Below are 19933 nucleotides of genomic sequence, written 5' to 3'. Positions count from 1 at the left end.
TTTAACATAAGTCAAGCACAATTCTTATGGCTGGCCAAGACAATAGTTGTTGATCCCACATGGGGTTTTACCCCCGAGGCTACGCTATTCAGAGCGGATACTTAGATGCTTGACCTCACTGGCTCCACCCTCGACACTCACTTCTCGGGTCAGCCAAGCATCAATCCCCATGAAAACTCCCCATGGCGAACTTTGTATCTCTACTAAGAACCGTATGTGTGTGGGCCGCTACCAGAGGTCCGACCTCCTGCCCCAACAACTAGAAGGATTTGGGCCTCTAAAACAAAATGGTGCTAGTAAGGGCATCCGCTCGTGTGGCCATACATGCGGCACTTTCAGCTCTGTAAATACAGAAGGCTCCCAGCCGGTAGGGGTTACGCCCTACAAATGATCAAATAAATTTGATCAAACGGATTTATGGGGAGACATAGTGTCGGTATGAACTAATCAGCACACGTTATCCATAGTTTTCACCATGAATACATTTGATTATAGTGGTTCGGATGAGGTGGGTTTTCCTCGCTACCACTTGGGTCGTCCTCTTCTCACTAGTAGTCCTAATGACCACACGGGAAGACAGGCCCTCTAAAGATTAAACAAAAAGAGCCTATTTCTCAAGACACAAAAGACAATGATTCAATTTCAGTGCACCAATGGAAGTGTTTGCTAATCTATGAAAACAAGGCACACAACAAAATTTCAAAACCCTAGCCAAGGACTTGCAACAAAATTTGTTAGTAGTTTGGGTTGTTTCAAATGATCACCCCTTCCTGCAAGCACACAAGTTAGGTAAATTTTAGAAACCCAAAAGACTTTGTGAAAGAGGGGCCTTCAACCAAAATGTTTTAGCTTCCAAGGCGAGCTGCACCAACTTAGTTAGCTAGATCTGAAAGGGTTAGTCCAAAAATAAACCAGATCTGAAACCCTAAGTAGGAAATCCGAAAATCGAATCAATGAAAATTTAAAAATTTCGAAACATTCAAAACACAGACGCTGTTACCTACGACACAGACGCGTCTGTATGACACAGACATGGTTCTGTGATACACAGACGCGGTCAAAAATCACAGACGCCCTTATCGGACACAAACGCGATCAAAAACAACACAGACGCGCTTAGAAAACACAGACGCTCCTGTGTGAGACCTGCAAAATAAAATTTGTCAAAAACACAGACGCGACTCCAGTATCCGCAGACGCTCCTGAAAATCCGAGACGCGATCCGAAAGTTCGCAGACGCGGAAAAACCTAAAATGTCGTCGAAAAATGTCCGATCTGCAACTTCAAAAACGCAAAATCTGCAACAAAAAAGGTTAAATGCAAAGGGACAAGAAGTCCCACCGGGCGTGCCAAAATGTATATGGTGTAAATAGATAACAATAATAACAATATTGAAAGGCTAAATGAATTCAACCACAAAACCCTAGCCTAACAATCAACAAAGATCCACCATAACATATGAAGATTACCTAAGACAATGCAAATCACATGAAATCACAAAGATTATACCATCACATGTCCAATAGGGTTTGGATCTCCATTCTTCCTATCTCCATTGATCTTGCTTGATATATTTGCTCTCAGATTTTATATGCACAAGAGCTCAACAAAGAACGGAATGTGGTTGCAAGTAGGATCGTAGTGTAGTCAATTGATCAAGTAGTTAGGGTTTGATAATGAAGAAAGCATCTCCTTATATAGAAGACACAATATGAAATGGAGGGATAAGATTGAGAGGTGTAAAAGGAGGTCGGCTATGATTAGAGGGTAGGTAGAGGAAATAGTAAAATAATGAAAGAGGTAGGTAGTGTAGGAATTAAGAGATGAATGACATGTGTCATGTGTAGAAAAGGTTAATGAATTAATTAAATAAATACAGATTTATTTAATTAATAGAAGAAATGGGATAATTAAATAAATAAAATATTTATTTAATTTAGGAAAATGATAATTTAAATAAATAAATGTATTTATTTAAATGAGAAATAAGGCTAGAAGAGGATAAATGAATTAATTAAATAAATAAAGATTTATTTAATTAATAGAAGAATTAAGCTTAGATAATTAAATAGACTGGTCAATTTTAGGTGTCTACAGTATCTATAGCGAGGTTATCTTATTATTATGAATTTTATATTCATTATTTTCCAAGAATAGAACAAAATTTTCTATTGCATATTTCATGTGAAAGGTATTTGGTCTTAATAGTTAGATACTTGCTCCTATTAATTCTCCATTTCTTGAACACTTTTGACAAGGGTAACATTACATAGGAGCCTTTTGCAATATTTCTAAACCTTCTTGCACATCAAAAAAACCTAACATGAATGAGGCAACATAAGTATTTTCTTTGCACCTTGTACACACTTTGAGTTCAACCATCTTTTGATAGTATGCAATGGAAAAAAGTGTTCATAAGTAGGCCAAAATGGCTATTGCCAATATGTAGTATTTTTCTAGCATCTTTATATTGATAATACTAGAAAGAGATGGTTGATGTGATTGCAGTTGTAGATCCTAGTTTCACATACCTTTCATTGAGAGTTTGACTTGAATAATATAGAGATGTAATGAAAAAAATGAGTTGTGTCTATTCCAAGCATGAGAAAGACAAGGTGCATAAAATATCAAATGTGTGAATGAATACGACAAACCAAACTTTGAATAATTCTTTTGTGACATTAGAGATTGTCATGATTTTTTGTAGGTCCTTGCTATGCATCTTACATAATCAAATTGGTATGGATACTTTTCTCTACGTTTGATGAGATGACTGTTCAAGAAGGGACATAATAAATGGTTCAATTTATCATAGATATTGTTTGAAAATTTTGATGGAGAAGTATTTTCATGTCATTTTGAAGTCTAATGTGCAACACATTATCTTTGATTGAAACATATAAGCCATTAATTATTTTTTTTGTGTTAAATCTATAGTAAAGATTTGATAAACCCTCACAAAGTTTATTTATAGTCACTTAAGTGTGCCAACTAATAAAATGGACTTGTTCACCTAGGGTGAACAAATTTGCTACCAATTTTCTAGCATTGTTTAACATAAGCACTAAGGAATGTCTAAAATGAGTTTTAGTTTCCTTTGAGTAGGTTGAGTCTATCTTTACTAGTCACTTAGATGACAAGCTCATGGCCACATTTTTTTTTTTTTAGGGTTTTTGGTTGTATGCAAAATATATAGTGCAATAGTTGAACAAAAATCTTCCATGGGCTATTTCTATGAGGATATGGATAGAGCAAAGGAAGCTATTAAGCGCAAGATAGACAATGAGGAAAAATAATACATGATAATATATGAGATTATTGATGAGAGTTAAGATTGACAAATGCATGGCTAACTTGATACCATTGAAAATTATATAAACAAAATGTTTTATGGTAATTTCTTCAAATATGATATAGAGGTGAGAAAGGCCTTTTCAAATACATTGAAAGATTCTTTCTTGATGTCGATGGTAGGAAAGCAACTAGTGTAGATTTACTTATATACTAACAAGAAAAACAATTCTTAATGCATGTGTTGTGGACTCCAGGATGACCCTAAAAGCAAAAACTTGCAACCAATTTTGTTCTTTTCAATTTATGAAAGATCAAAATACAATATATGTTTGAAAGATCAAAATACAATATATGGATAGAATATAGATAAATTTTGGATAAATTTTGTTCTTTATCAAAAATGTTATCTTATGTTGATGTACAGGTGAGAAATACAATACACTGAAATAATAAAATAACAATCACCATCCACATCATAAATATGTATAGCTCATAATATATCTCATGAAAATCAAAGAAAATGCTAAAGAGCAGAAGTTCATAAATCCCATTATATTCAATAGTTTGAATTCAAACACACTATTATCAGAACCAGCGTTATTTGGCATCGACATTGCAACATGAGTTACTGTACGGTCGTGAAAGCATATGATGAATAGGAAAGTGTGCCATGGCTCCAGCTATTGTGGATAAGTTCAGCTTTAGCCCGCTCACCAGCTGCTCCAAGGGCCACATGCAATGGAAATAAGTGTTCTGGGTATGGATGGGCCATTCTTGCACAAGGTGCTTTCTCTTCAAAATGATTAACTTCATCATGCCTGAAAATGATAAGTGTTATGAAACTCAAATGAGATCTTCGTGCTGCAAACCATAAAAGATTACAGTAATGCAAATAAAATACAATTTGACAATAATGAACTTGGCAAGGTTCATTTCAATGCAGGAAAACAAATATTCATGTCATGTTAAGTGGCTTGAGAGGAAGCTGGGAGCTATCCCTTTCTTGGCTTGATGAAAAACTTCAGATGATGGAGCTTTTGGTAATTCGGTACGTAGGCTATAAATCAGAAGTGAAGGGTTTCTCTGTGCTTCCTAGCATTAACAAGGAATGAAAAATAGAAGATACCCCAACATCATGATCTTGTGATTTGCTGAATCCTGAAATACAAGTTCTGATGTCAACTTTATTTGCAGCAGCTTATCATTTGTCAATAGGAGTCAAACTAGTTAGTTCTGCACCTTTAGTGCTAATTTTAACATGAATTGAATGTATATCAGTCAACTGCATGCTATTGAAGTATAATTTCGTTCTGACTCTGCCTCTGTAGTTTGGCTGCCACTCATGGGAATCTGAAGTCTCCAACTGGTTGCAGGAATAATTTTGTGAGCTTTCAAAGTTGGAGGCAGGCCACAAAGACAAAACCCAAGAGTCCCCTGTTTGGTTATGTTAAAGTAAGTTCATTTTAATGTATTGCACAATTGATGTTATGGTACAGGTGCAAATGGCCTACAGTTAAATATGTGCCATCAGTGTGCTTACAAAGAAGCAATTACATATGTAATTGCTTGCAATTTCTATTATACCTTACATGGCAACCATGCTTATTGCTAATGGCAAGTTTCTGTCTTTGCTTGCCCTAAATGGCTTAGTAGAGATCAAGTTTTATATTGCTTGATTGAATGCTCAGAATGTAGTACTAAGCCTATGTTAGTCTTGCTACATTTGATCTTAGCATCCTTATGGATCCATTAAATTTCCATTGGGCTTCATTGTTAGCGACATCATTATAAAAAATTGCAGTAATAGATTCAGAGACAATTAAACCATGTAATTTGATACATCAAGCAAGAAATATACCTGGGGCACAACTAGATTTTGAAAACTTACAAAATCTAGCAATTTTTTTGATAAGAATCTGAAATTTATCCAAGAATCACTAAGAATCAAGAAATTCTTGGTCAACTATGAGGATCAATATGAAAAAATGCAAGCAAATGTTAAGTGTATGTTTACCTGCCATTGATTAGAGATTCCGTGAGCCAGTTGTCAAATGCTTGAGCCCAGGAAGCCGGTCCCTTACCATCAAAAGCCAAAGCTCTGAGGTTGTGAGTGGCACTGCCAGACCCCATAATCAAGACACCCTCTGATTTCAAGGGTGCCAGGGCCTGCCCCATCTTGTAGTGGTGCTCACCACTTTGTGTTGGCTGGACAGACAGCTGACAAACAGGTATATCAGCATTGGGGTACATTAAAGAAAGGGGTACCCAGGCGCCATGATCTAGCCCTCTCCTTGGATCCTCTTTAACTGTCTTGAATCCTGAATTAATCATCAACTCTTTCACTCTTTTTGCCAGATCAGGAGCTCCAGGGGCATCGTATTGAAGCTGCCAAAAGTGAATATTAGAACATCATAAAGATCTAGAAGAAAGCTCTTCCTTAGCTGAAATACTTATGCATGGCAAACAACTAAAGTAAAGAAGAAATATTTGCATTCTAAACATAGACAAAAGAATCTCTGAAATTTTCGCACAAGTTCTTTCCCTGTATTCTTTGAAATTTTCAAAATTTAACCAATTGGAAAATCAACCTACGCCAACGGGATGAAGGGCAGCATTTAGTATTGCATGTAACTTTTGAGTGACTTGAATAGAAACGTATAAAATTTTGTAGATCCATTCATAGAATTAAACACAATTTTCTAGCTTTCAGAACAAATAAGGTTCATTTGCAGACACACGAGCAAAGGAGACTTTGAGTTTTAAAATGATTCATAAAAGTGTATAATTATTCATGTGAATCAAATAGTTAAAACAACCTTCTCCGCTGCTAGATCAAGGTCCTAACTGACTTGAGTTAGTTCTAGAAGCCACAGAATGAATGGTCAATACATGAAATTAAGATGAGTGCAGAGCAAAGTCAACAGCTTTGCTAAGCATGTATGTTAAAAATCCATTTTCATGATGCCATTTTTAGATTTCAACCGCAAATTAGTCCTATGACCTTGGATATCAATGAATCTATGCTCCTCTGTTCCCCCAAGGCTTCGACACACTTCAGACAACCTGTATTGGGAAAATGGATCTAGGTCATAAAGATCAAGGAATTTAGTGGCCAGATTGCGAAGTTTTGTGTCACCTTAGAAGCAGTCTATGAAGTCATGATGATTTTGGAGATAAGGCTTAAGCATCTGCTTAATATGGTCCATATTCAATAGATTATCACCTACTCTTAGGATGCCTTATCTCTAACAGAATATGGATTCACTATTATCCTGAGTGAAGTGACTCCAGTCATGGGAAAGCTGGAATCTGGGATGCATAAGGGTCCACAGTTTGATCACTAGCGATAGGTGCTTGGGGCCTGGTCTCTGTATCTTTTTGATTCACCAATTAAAGAGATTGGGTTATTGAGTCGTGTGAGGATTGGGAAGTTGCAGAAATGTTAATGGAATAGCTGATCTGCTTGGAAGTGGCAATTATACATCTGTCAACTGTGCAAAACGTTTTGAAATTGGGTATCTTGATACTCGTGGGCAAGTTTTTGAGCAGTGAACTTGACACCTAGAAGTCAATTAGGGAAAAACAAGTCCCTCAAGCAACTGCTGAAAATATAAGGACTTAGAAAGATAATTTCACTGTAAAAATAAAAAAGGGTATTGGTTGAATAAAGCAGGAAAACTGCCTGGGAAATTATTGGGTTTTATAACTGCAAATTTAAATGAAATGAAAAAGGTCCAAACAAAGGCAGAGCATTTTGGCTTCTGAAATCCTCAACTATTTAAGCAAAACCCATTGGATAATCAAACGAAATTAATAATACACTTATTGGTTTGTATCCAAAACTTTACAGAGTTGTATCCAGACATATTTATTATATTTACCTGTGAAAATCTCAAATGTTTAATTTTATATTGAACTGTGGAAATCTTAAATCTGTAATTCAAATTATTGAATGGAACAGATTTAGGGCTTTTCAATGACTTCAATTGACCCATGGAAATAAAAAAATAATTTAAAACTAAGAGCAACGAATCAGAACCCAAAAGGGCTTAATGTACTTCACTTAATTCAAATTCCAAACCTTAAAAAATTCGAAATCATGCGCGCACCAAAGCATACCCTGAACTATGTTTGCAAACAATGGAAACTAAAAAAGCACTTACCTTATACATTTCTTGAGGGAAGCCATAGAAATCATAGATTGTGCTATTTCTGCTCACAATATTGACAGTGGGAACTGAAGTCTCCCAATGACCAGAGATGACCAATATAGCTTTAGGCTTCTGTTGTAAAACTTTGTCCCAATTCAGCAGAAAATGCCTTGCAGGAAGGTCTTCTATGGCTAAAGTGGGTGATCCATGGGAAATGAAATATGTATTCATCATTGGCATTTGCATTTCTTGTTGTATGTTGATGGGCAAAGCAGACGCAGCAAACTTTTTGGATTAACAAGCACTTTGGATGAAAAGGATGGCTCTAGGTTACCTGCTCCGTTTCTTATGTTTGACAACGAAAACAAAGAGGGTAGGTGACAATGACACGCACTTCTCGTTTAAGAAAACCAACTGGTAAGAGGAGTTGATTGGTTGAGGGGAGATCCAAACCTCTCTATATATAGATTTTGATTACGTCATTCATGTGCTCATCAGTAGAATAAGTCTGTCACACCTTAATATATATAGATTTTGATTACGTCATTCATGTGCTCATCAGTGAAATAAGTCGTCATTCATGCGCTCATGAGTAAAATAGATTTCATCTTTTAAGGATTTGATATCAAATGCAGATAATGATCTTCGGTAGGCCCATCCAACTTCACAAGAGTAGCAAAAACAAATTCAATAGGAACACAATTTCATTTTGGTTGGGCATCCCTCTCTAAATCTGTAAGCCGATGAATTTTGGAATGTTCCAAAACAATTTTCTCGTCATGTCTATCTAAAATCAATAATATGTAAGTTTTTATTATTAATAATATTATTTTTAAAATTATATATTTCGCTTTAGTTAGGTTTTTTTTTTATGCATATTTTGACTTTTTAATGTTGTATTGTCTTGCGTCATATCATATTTATTGCACGAGCTTCACTTTTAACTCTCTTGGTCAATTTTAATCCAACAATTGTTTTTGGTGTTGATGGTTTGTTGTTTATAAACAATGGCTCCTCCAAATAAGCACCCCTGAAAATTTGTATTGAAAGTTTTAGACGATGTGTGCATTCTGAGTCCCCGTAGATATTGTTTTACCCATCCAAGATTTTGATTATGCATGTCGTTGGTTAGAGCAACATACTCTTATTGGTTATTTTGTTAGGAGGGTCTCCCTAAAAAACATGCTATGGGATTGGGTTGCCAAGTCATGGGCCCCTCATGGTGTCCATCTTAACAAGGTCCGAAACTTCACCAAGGTTTTTTTAAAAATTTTTGCTTCGTTGAAGTTAGTCGGGGCTATTTTCAACATGGCCCATGATATGTCTGATCATCTCTACTGATTTTTAGCCTTAAACTTGAGACTTTTCCATCTTTGATGGAAAGAAACTCTATGTGTCTGTCTGGCTTGAGGTACCAGGTCTTCATTTGCCATGTTGGCATTTTCTTCTAACTATTTCTTTTTCCTTGGGGAAGGTTATTTGTGTTGAGGCCGATCATTTTTGTCATGCTTGACCCTAGAAACAAGTTTGTGTCAAAATGGATTTATCTCGTGACCTCAAAGAAATAATTGATATTCAAATAGGAGGCCTTTGTCACATCTAGTGTGTGCTCTAAGCGAATTTACCCAATACATTCTTTTAGTGTTCATAATCGGAGCATAAAATTAAGGATTGCTCATTGGCTTCTCCTAAAGATTAGGACTCCTTTGAGGGTTCCTAACCCTTTGTGTTCTCTTGAAGCTTCTAAACTAAATTAGAAATGGACTATGATGATTTATAAGGGAAGTTTTCCCTACCTAGTAGTGTGCAAAGAAAACCCTAGGAGCTTGTTGTTATGTAGCCACAACAAGCTGTTAAACCTTTCTTTGAAGGAGAAAGATAGTGCCACTCCCATCAATACTAAGGCTCATGTTCGACAAAAGTTTGTGTGAATACCTTAGCCAACATTGGTTCTTTCTTCTTAGCTACATAATTCACACCATTCTTGTAGCTCTTTTGTTTGTGCAAAGGAAGGTGAGCTTGTTCCAAAAAAGCAAAGGAACGATATGTCAGAATTTCAAAAAGCTTCAAACTTCTTGCAGAATTGTTACTCCTCTTTAAAGGATGAGGATGATATGCAAGATTTTCATTCATGAATTTCCTCTCATGGAATGTCCAAGGTCTCATCGACCTCGTCAAGAAGTATTTCGTGTGGGATACTAGATAGAATTATCTTAGTCTTGATATTAGTTATGTCTTTAGGAAATTAAAATTGCTTCTTCCATGCTTTTTGCATCATGCCAAGTTATTTGGGTAGTTGTCTTGGTATTTGCATCCAATCATGAGGTTGGTCGAGGAGGGGTTGTCATCCTTATAACACCACATTGGCATTCTTGTGTGATTGACCATTGATTTGATTGACTGCACCAAATTTTTTGAATCCTCATGTCAATCGATAATCTTTCTTTCGAGATCATTAATGTTTATTCTCCCAATAATGCTACAGAGAGATTTGCTCTCTAGTGATGGATAGTGGATTCAATGCTCCCTACTAGTTGGGTTTTGTACAAAGATTTTAATATGTTTGAGTTGGCTTCTAATAAAGATGGGTCCTTACCTTTTCACTTAATAGATGGCTAGTGAGAGGATTGGTTTTAAATGGATAATAAATTAGGTCTTTATGATCTCAACTCACATTGCCACCACCCTCAAGCTGTTTGGTATACATGGAGTCATTTCAAAGCGAGAAATGACAAAGTTCTTAAATGGTTTGATTGTGCCATGATAATAACACAATATTTCTTCTCTTTTGCCTCCTATGAAGATCTTCTAGTGATTCCCCTTCCCAAGGTCACCTTGTCAGACCACTTTTCCATCAAGTTCAACATTATTTGGCAAACGGGTCTGGAGTAGCCTTCTAGGACCTAGTTTTTAAAAATGCTTTGTTATTGATACACCAGCTCACGCTAGCCCACATTCGTAAGGCTTGGAACCTAGAGTGTTGTCCTTTGTGTTGTCCAGGTGGATTTCTTGATGGAATTGTGCAATTAAATATACGTCTCACTTTCTCTGCAGTTATGATCGTTAGTTGGCCATCTTTCTTCGATGGCCCTATGAGGGTACCACCTCAAATCTTCGATGTGCAATGGGGGCTCTATTTGTGAACTCTTACTCTCCCAATTTGAAAGTGTGTGTGGCTCAATTATGTCAGCAAAAATAGATAGATAAAAATCATCCTGCCAGAGGAGCTCAAATCAAGGCTAGAATGCATTGGTTTAAAGTGGGTGACTTTGCCTCTGGAGAAATTTTTTGGCACTTAGTGCATATCATTCCTCACTAGGTTTAAAAAAAATTAAGACCACATGGTGCTCTCTGAGCTATCGAATATTCTTCAAGATCATTTTTGCCATTAAGAAAAGGTTTTTACTACTCAAGATTCTTCTCTTGAATGATATCTTGCTCTCCAAGTATTCCTTTGGGTTATTTTGTGGAGGCTTTCTAAGGATCAAAAATCCTTTTGTGAACAATTGCTCTCCATTGAGAATTTGAAAGAGGCTATTAGATCAATGGCTAATGATAAAGCATCGAGGTGTGATAGTTTTCCCTACAAATTTTATAAAGCCATGTGGCGTTGTGTACGCTCTGACCTTCATAAGTTATACCTTGAAGCCTTTCATAATCAATCTTTAGGTAAATTGATCAATAAAAGAAACATCAAGTTGATACCTAAACAGAGAGACCTAATGTCATTTACAAGATCATTGCAAAGACTTTGGCATTGAAAGTTCATCATATGCTGCCTAAAATTATTCGACCAGAGCAAATTGAATTTATCAAATCCAAGTTTATCCTAGATAATATCATTGTTGTCCAAGAAGGCATGGAATGGGCGTGACGCTCTAAACAAGAAATCGTGTTTCTGAAGATTGATTTCGCTAAGGCTTACGATTGCATTGAATTGCTCTTTATTCTAGCCATGCTTAGTGCTCAAGGATTTGGCCCTAACTTTATTTAGTTTGTCAAAATGCTTTTTACAAATGTCTCCATGTACATCACTATTAATAGCTACTAGTTTCAGGCTTTTGGGCTCAATTGATCCATCAAGCAAGGTTTCTCCCTTGCTCCATCTTTGCATGTGCTTGTTGCTAAAGGGTTTTGATATTTATTGGTAAACTCTATCTACTCTAGAAGTGTTAGAGGAATTTTCTTGCCCGATTCAGCTAACCATTTAGTTAATAATCATTTTGCATATGAGTGATGACTCGTTTCTCATGCTTATTAAAGAGGAACAAAATATCAAAGAGGCCTTTTAATGCCTAAATGTCATTTGTCTGGCTTCTGGTTCAGCTATTGAGTGCCTTAAGATAGTACTATAATCAATCCATTCTTCCTATTCTTTATTGGCTTCTTAGCTATGGTTGGAAGTGGATTGGTTATGGGAAAATATTTCAACTTCTAGACATTCCCTTTTCCTTTCAAGATTCTCCATTTGAACTAAGGAATGTGGTCCTCGTCATAATTGAGAAAAATATTTCCTACTAGATTACCAAGCCACTTTTGTTGGTAGGTAAATTTTTGGTTTGCTCTAAAATTCTTGCAGCTACTCATGTGTATTACTCTTCTTATTGGGTCACATCCAAAGCCTATTATATGAAGCTGGAGAAACTTATTTGTGATTTTTTATGGGCCTCCTCAAAAGATCATAGGGTTTTTCATTGTGTTTCTTGGGAATTTTTTTGTCTCCTATAGGAATCAAGCAGTATTGGGCTTTTGTCTACTTAGAAACAAGGATATGCTCTTTGTGTTAAATGGATTTTACTTGCTATTTTTGGGAATGAAGCCTAGAAAGTTATCCTCGGGCATTGCATTGTTAATCCTATGAGGATCCAGTTAATACTGAGAGGGGGGGGGGGGGTGAATCAGTATTAAGACCAATTGAAACTTTAACTCAAAAACAAACTTATATCAGATCTGAAACCTTTTAACAAATATCTCAACTTCTTTAATCAGATCTAATACCCTCTTTATCAGATTTGCTTAACACATTAATCAAATCATTTATCAATATTTTCACCACCAAAGCAATCATATAAACTTGATCATTTACCAACTCATTAACCTTTTCAATCAGATCAAAAAATTTCTCAAACAACTTCTTATCAGTACATGTAACCTCTGATAAACTTCTGATAAAACATCATAACCAGTGTCTTAGAAATAATTCATGAAATGAAACATAAACATCATGATAACTCAATGATGAACATTGAGTACCAAACTGGTACTGAGAGGGGGGGGGGGGTGAATCAGTACAGACACATAAACTTTTCTTGAACTGGTTTGATTGCAGACTGTAAACTACTGGCAATCCCTAACATCGGTCCGAACCAGATTACTACCGGTTAAACACAGTGCAACTGTGAAAGACATGAACCAGTCAATCTTCCTAGCTTTCCATACAACCTACTCCCTCATTTCCACTTTGTCCTTATGCTTAAACGGATAATCTATCATCAGAGATACACTGATTTACCACTAAACAAGAAATAACAAAACATCACATGAAAGAGGCATCAAACATGACACACATATTTTTTCATGTGGAAACCCAACTAGGAAAAACCACGATGGGGATGAATACCCACAAGCTATTTTTGAACTCTTTAGAAGCCCGCTCTGTTAGGAGCCTAGTCCAGTTAAAGACTGTTACAACGGGTTCTGTTAGGGATCGCCTGGTTAAGGGATGGCTAGAATACCTGGTTAAGGGTTAAACCCTGTTAGAGGTTACCTTGTTAGAGGATTTTATGAACTCAATGGCTTTGAGTCACCCTGTTAAAGGATTTACAACAAGCTGGTTAAAACTACCTTGTTAAGGGATTTTCCAACTATTGAAGTGGTTAGAGATCAGCAGGTATCACAATGATCTGGTAATAGCACTCAATGCCAATGCAGATCCGCTTTAGTTCCTCCCTTCTGCACACACACTATGCAAGTATTAATCCTCTCAACTGGTCTATCAAGAATCACGTATCTTTGCACATAGATACACACACAACATTTGCCAACAACCTCAGCATGAAACACCACATTGACCTTATAGGAAACATATAGGTTGGTAGCACAAACCCTAAACCCTAAACACTTAGGTTGAGAAATTTAGTCGGTTCAATCCTGACCATTGAATACTTTGCATTTGAATACAACGGTATTTGAACAGATCTCAAGACATTCTCCATCGTTCGTTCTTCACCGCTTCTTGGAGGTGATAACCCATCATGCGTTCTCCACCGTTTGCAGAGACTTCGCACATTCCCGAGGTAGATAGGATCAATCTCCTTCATGCAAGATCCTTCATATGCACGAGGCTGATGTGGCAACACGATATGATCTCTATTACAATGCTAACTTATCACACAATGCCATCGGTTGAAACACACAGGCTCGAAACACTTCAACCAGAAACCCTAAAGCTGAGACTACCAACCGATAGTCATGCCATATGAACCCTTGATACAAAACATTCCATATACCGGTTCTCATTCTGACATACCGGTTCCGGTTCACAACATCATATCGGTTCACTTGGACAAGCATACTGCTTCACCTTTTTTACATATGCCAGTTCACAACATCATACCGGTTCTCATTGTTAGTTGCTTAACTTCAATAATCCTGTTCACTCTTCATCATGTTACCGGTTCACTCTTCAGCATATTACTGGTTCTCTTTCAACATATTGACATCAATGACAACACAATATCATCATGTCAACATATTCTGGACATATGCCAACAATCTCCCCCTTTGGCATTGATGGCAATATACAAAGATATCTCTCTTTCTGCATCACATCTTCTCCTTAATATTGCAGATATCTTTTCCACTTCACATCTTCTCCCCCTTTGACAACAATGCCAAAGTGGAGGCACAAGCTTCCCTGTTCTACTATGATGCTCCCCCTGAGGAGTAGCATCCTTCAACACATCAATCCTGAAAAGATATAGCAAAGTAAGATCTGACTGATGTGGAGCACAAATCTTTAGATTAACTCTTGAAGGGGCAACACCCCTAACTCACCTCTTAGATAGGTAAAAGTAGCCTTTGGTAGAGGCTTGGTGAATATGTCTGCTAACTACTTCTTACTGGAAACATGTTCCAATACCACCTCTTTGTTCTGAACCTTTTCCCTCAAGAAATGATACTTGAGTTCAAAGTGCTTGGTTCTAGCATGTAAAATCGGATTCTTGGAAATGTCAATTGCACTTGTATTGTCACAGAATATACTTACTAGTTCAGACACAGGAACTTTGAAACCATTCAATACATGCTTCATCCAAATAGTCTGGGTGCAGTTCATAAAAGCTGCAACATACTTCGCTTCTACTATAGACTGAGAGACACAACTCTACTTTTTACTCATCCATGAGACTAGTCTACCACCGAGAAAGAATGCACCACCAGTTGTGCTCTTCCGATCATCTACATTACCAGCCCAATCAACATCTGTGAACACTTTCAGGTTGAAATCATTGTTGCATGGATACCATAATCCATAGTCAATAGTTTGCTTCAGATATCTAAGAATCTGCTTGACTGCTACCAAGTGGGATTCTCTTGGGCTTTGTTGAAACTGAGTGGTAATACCCACTGCATGTGCAATGTCCGTTCTACTATGCACTATATAATGCAACTTACCAATCATTGATCGGTATTCCTTCTCATTTACCAATGCTGAGTCATCCTCTTTTGATAGTTTACAACCGGTCACCATTGGTGTACCAACTGGTTTGTTGTCTTCCATGCCAAAGGTCTTCAACACCTCTTTGACATACTTGGACTAAGTAATAAAGATTCCATCTTTCATTTGTTGAATCTGCAGTCCAATAAAGAACTTAATCTTCCCTATGAGTGACATCTCAAACTCCTTTTTCATCTCATCTGCAAAGTCATGACTCATCTTGTCATCTCCACCAAAGATTATATCATCAACAAATACTTCACAGATCAGAATCTGATCTCTTTCTGATTTTAAGTAGATATTGCTATCTTCACTTGTTCTTTCAAATCCGATCTTCACAAGATGGGAGTGCAAGCGTTCATACCATGCTCTAGGTGTCTGCTTTAGTCCATATAAGGCTTTATGTAGCCTACACACCATGTCACCATCTTCTGATAGGGTAAACACATCTGGTTGCTCTATATACACCTCCTCTTCAAGTATTCCATTTAGAAATGTAGATTTTACATCCATTTGGTATACCTTGAATCCTTTAAAAGATGCATATGCAAGGAGCATACGAACTCCTTCCAATCTTGCTACTGGAACAAATGTTTCTCCATAATCTTCTCCTTTTTCTTGGGCATATCCTTTACATACTAGTCTAACTTTGTTCCTTACCACTGTGCTATCCTCTTTCAGTTTATTTCTGAAGACCCATTTGGTTCCAATGACTTTGTTCCTTACCACTGTCTTATATAGGATGTATCCTTCCTGAAACCAGACACTCTGATCATGTCTTATACAGGATGAATCCTTCTTGAAACCAGACGTTGTGATCTATCATGTCTTATACAGGATGAATCCTTCTTGAAACTAGATGTTGTGATCTAATCATGTCTTATATAGGATGAATCCTTCCTAAACCTAGATCTTAGTCATGTCTTATACAAGATGTATCCTTCTTGAAACCAGACACTTTGATCATCTGTCTTATACAGGATGAATTCTTCTTGAAACCAGACCGAATCTAGATCTTATCAATTGAATCAAATCAAATCTATCGGGATATCAATTTCGCAAAACTCCAAAGATCAAATACCTCAATTGATCTCTCGAGGGCGCTTCACCATACCATAATCTATCAATCAAGAGTCGGGGCATCCTATCAGACCAATATCAACATCAAAACAAGATTATTCTTTGAATCAATGTGTCATCACACCTCGCTTCAAAGAGGGGCAAAATGTAGACACTTAAAAATAATTATTTTAATTATTTTTAATTCCTCGCATAATTAATTAATTAATTATGTTAATTCAAATTCCTCTCAATATTAATTAAAAATAATTAATATTGTCACTATAGCATATGATTGATTTATTTAATAAATCAATCCCTTTCTTTATTCTTCTAAAAAAAATCAAATCCTCACAAATCTTCCTCTTAGCTAATTAATTTCAATTAATTAGTTAACCTACATGATTCCTACAAATCATCTTCTTAATTCATTCTTCTAGAAACTCCCTAAACTCACTTAACATTATTCTTCTAATTTTTTTATTCCCTCCACTCATTCTCTCTCCTAGTCAAATTCTCCTACAAATATTAATCCCACCTAACATTTCCTCTAATCCCCCTCCTAATGAGTCGTTAATGGTTAATCAACATGATTAGCCACAAAGTCAACTCTTTGTCCTTTTCATTCAGCCACTAGCTTTAAATGCTCTTTTCCTAGGTGAATGTAAGATTTTCGAAATCACACATTCCTCTAGGCATCCCCTCTCCCAAGAAATTTTTAATTCCTTTTTATTCCTCCAATCCCCATGATATCCTTTTTTGGAGAATTTTTAATTCCTCCAATGCATCTTGTGGAGTGTGGAGATACGAAATGCCTTTAAGGCATATTTCTTGGTCTCCACACCCTCTCTTGGACCTTGTGTGAGCTCACAAGTAAATCTTAGCCCTTCATCTCAAATTCATCCTAGCCATCCATTTTCCTCTTCTCTTCCTATAAAATAGGGCTCCATCCCTTCATTCTAAACATCTTGAAATCCAGTAAGTTTATGCTGCCCTTTTGAGCCCAGGAAATCATCTTGACAACTTGATCATCTCATTCTTATCATTTTTCAAATCCATTCCATTCGTGCACAACATTGGAGAGCCATCCACATCCAGCAACGAAAGGAGCACATCAAGTGGAGCATTATCAATGGGCGTCTTCACTTCATCAAGCTCAATTCGAAGGAGAAGGTAAAATAGCAAGGTGAAATGGTCTTTTAATAATATTTTAGCATTCTGCATGTTTATTTCGTTATGTTTTGATCATTTGACCTTCAAATCTGTTTTCCCCTCTTCATTTTGGCACGCCCGGTGGGACCCACGTCCCTAAGAACTAATGTTTTTTTTTTAGGTTTTTGTGAGTTGTGTGATGCAAGTTCTAGAATACTGTGACTGCAGAAAAAAAAAAATCTTTTTTACAGGTTCCAGAATAGCGGCTTTGTATTTCTGCACAACAGCTTCTTTTCTGTTTCTGTTTCGTTTTTGTTTCTATTCTTTTTCTGTTTCAGTTTCAGTTTCAGCATGATAGCTCTGCGATTAGCGCGAGCGTTTTTGTGGGAATTTGAATTCCTGTTATCCGATCTGTTATTTGCTTTGTTATTTGCTTTGTTTAATTATAATCTATGTGAAAGTAGGAGAGTATGCTCTTGTCTATATAGACAATCAGAAATCTAGACCTTTCACTTTTCTATTCGGTTTAGCACGACTGTATGCTCTGACTGCAGGAAAGTGTGAAAATAGGAGAGTATGCTCTTGTCTATCTAGACAATCAGAAATCCAGACCTTTGACACTTTTCTATCTGTTTAGTGCTACTGTCTGTTCTGTTAATCTGTCTGAAATATTTAGGCGCTAATTGTAGTCTGCATTTCTTTTTTTTTTCTTTTATCTGCTCTGTTTAAATATAATCTGTCTGACTGCAGAGAAGTGTGAAAGTAGGAGATTACGCTCGTTTATCTAGGCGCTAACTGTAGTCTGCATTTCTGCTCTGTTAAATCTAGGGTTTCTCGTCTGCAGATTCTCTGCATTGCCGTTTTCCACATTTCCTTCCTTGGAGGCCTTATCCCAAAAATCTATTTTTTGAAGCCCAAAATCCCATATTTCTCTATTTTTAGGGTTTGTTATAACTCCTTCCCCTTTTATCCAATCACCTCCAATTTTTTTTCATATTATCCATCTCTAACTTTTGCTTCTTTGTCCCTCTTGGACAAATTTTCCCATTTCTTCATCTCTCCTCCAAAATCCCCATTTTTCGCTTGCCTATCCCTTGGAAAGCGGCAAAAACCTAGTCAAACCCCATTTACCCACCAAAGATTTCTTAAAATCCACATTTGTCATTAGTAAAAAATTTTTATTCATGTTTTTCTAGTCATTCCCAAAAAATAAAAATAAAATAATATTTTTGTCATTTTGTTGTTTTTTGCAGGACGCTTATTGAAGAATATTTTTCCAAACTACTAATCAAGTTGTTTTGCAGGACGCCTTTTGAAGACTCCATTTTTCAAACTACTAATCAAGTGGTTTTGCAGGTTGCCTAGCTGATTCAATCAAATATTGTGCATTTATTTAAATTAGGCACCTAGATATTAATTAAAATGGAATGAACCATTGTCTTATGTGTCTTTAAGAAAAGCATAAAGGTAGGAAAGTATGCTCTTGTCTTACTAGACGATCAAAAATCCAGACCCTCTAGCCTTTTCTTGTTTGATTGTGTGTTTACCTCTAGCGGGCCTACCCTCCCAACTTGCTCTTTGAGAAGGTAAGAGGGGAACGACCCAAGTGAGTACACCCAGACCTGGGGTTCCCAACTCACTATAATAAATAGGCCATTGACTACGAAAGGGTTAATGGTTGGGGCTACATGAGAGTTCACTCTCACATTGGGTGTTTAGTAGGATCCTAGAGATCTCAATCACGCTTGCGTGACTACTAAGTTCTTGGTGCTTTATTGGGCTATAGGCGTCAATTGCGCTTACGCAACTTCAAAGGGTAGCTCCTGATGGGAAGACTTACTAAACACCTTGTTCATAGTGGCCAAAAACCTTCTAGTCATTGGTGCAGGAGGTTGGACCTCTGAAGCGGCCCATATTCTTACGACCCTTAGTAGAGACACAAAGTTCGCCATGAAGAGTTTTCATGGGAATTGATGCTTGGCTGCCCCGAGAAGTGAGTGCCGTGGAGGGGAGCCAGTGGGGTCAAGCATCTAAGTGTCTGCTCTGGGTAAGCATAGATGGGAAACCAATTGGGATTCAATGACTATTGTCCTTGCCAGCCTTAAGAATGTTGTATATGAGCATGAGTATCTTTGATATAATATGCATTTGATCACTATGTTTGTTTTGTTTGATACATACTTGCCAAGAGTAGATTAAAAACACATCACTATCCCCAAATATTTTGCAAAAACATTTGTCAAGACACAAACAATTGTCCAAGTCATTACCCACACAAAGTCCAAAATTGCGTCAAAACTCTATTCATCCCATTTTTCATAAGCCCAAGAGAGAAGCTAAGAGTTTATCCTCTACGTCAACATTCAAGTTTGTCCTTTGAAACACCTATTATTGTCCAAATCAAGGTGGTCATATCCCTTCATACAGCTTGCCATTCAAATCGATCCTCCATTAAGTCGTATTCATGTCAAAGACAACCTAGTTATCAAGTTTCTTCTAAACCATCACTACCATACCTTCATCAATCATCCTCAAATTTCTTAAATCCTTCCATCCTCAA

The 19933-nt window shown here is 36.8% G+C and overlaps 1 protein-coding gene across 1 annotated transcript; it reads right to left on the bottom strand.

Annotated features, from left to right (window-relative positions):
• Nucleotides 1–3805: 3805 nt before the first annotated feature.
• On the bottom strand, nt 3806–7893 carry LOC131070272 (extradiol ring-cleavage dioxygenase-like). Its single transcript, XM_059218527.1, has 3 exons — nt 7458–7893; nt 5309–5679; nt 3806–4112 (listed from the first exon to the last, which is right to left on the bottom strand). The coding sequence occupies exons 1-3, from the start codon at nt 7689–7691 to the stop codon at nt 3920–3922; spliced, it is 798 nt and encodes a 265-aa protein (XP_059074510.1). The 5' UTR covers nt 7692–7893; the 3' UTR covers nt 3806–3919.
• Nucleotides 7894–19933: the final 12040 nt, after the last annotated feature.

Source organism: Cryptomeria japonica, chromosome 3 (genome assembly GCF_030272615.1).
Source record: "Cryptomeria japonica chromosome 3, Sugi_1.0, whole genome shotgun sequence".
Classification (NCBI taxonomy): Eukaryota; Viridiplantae; Streptophyta; class Pinopsida; order Cupressales; family Cupressaceae; genus Cryptomeria; species Cryptomeria japonica.
Note: the sequence above shows the minus strand (reverse complement) of the source record. Positions and strands in the feature narration are given on the sequence as shown.

What these genes read in the sequence shown, in the direction of transcription:
- LOC131070272 (XM_059218527.1), bottom strand. Translation starts at nt 7,691, where the DNA reads ATGCAAATGCCAATGATGAATACATATTTCATTTCCCATGGATCACCC. An exon ending in TCCCTCAAGAAATGTATAAG is followed by an intron (nt 5,680 to 7,457) that starts GTAAGTGCTTTT and finishes CACTTTTGGCAG; the next exon opens with CTTCAATACGATGCCCCTGG. An exon ending in GAATCTCTAATCAATGGCAG is followed by an intron (nt 4,113 to 5,308) that starts GTAAACATACAC and finishes TATCATTTTCAG; the next exon opens with GCATGATGAAGTTAATCATT.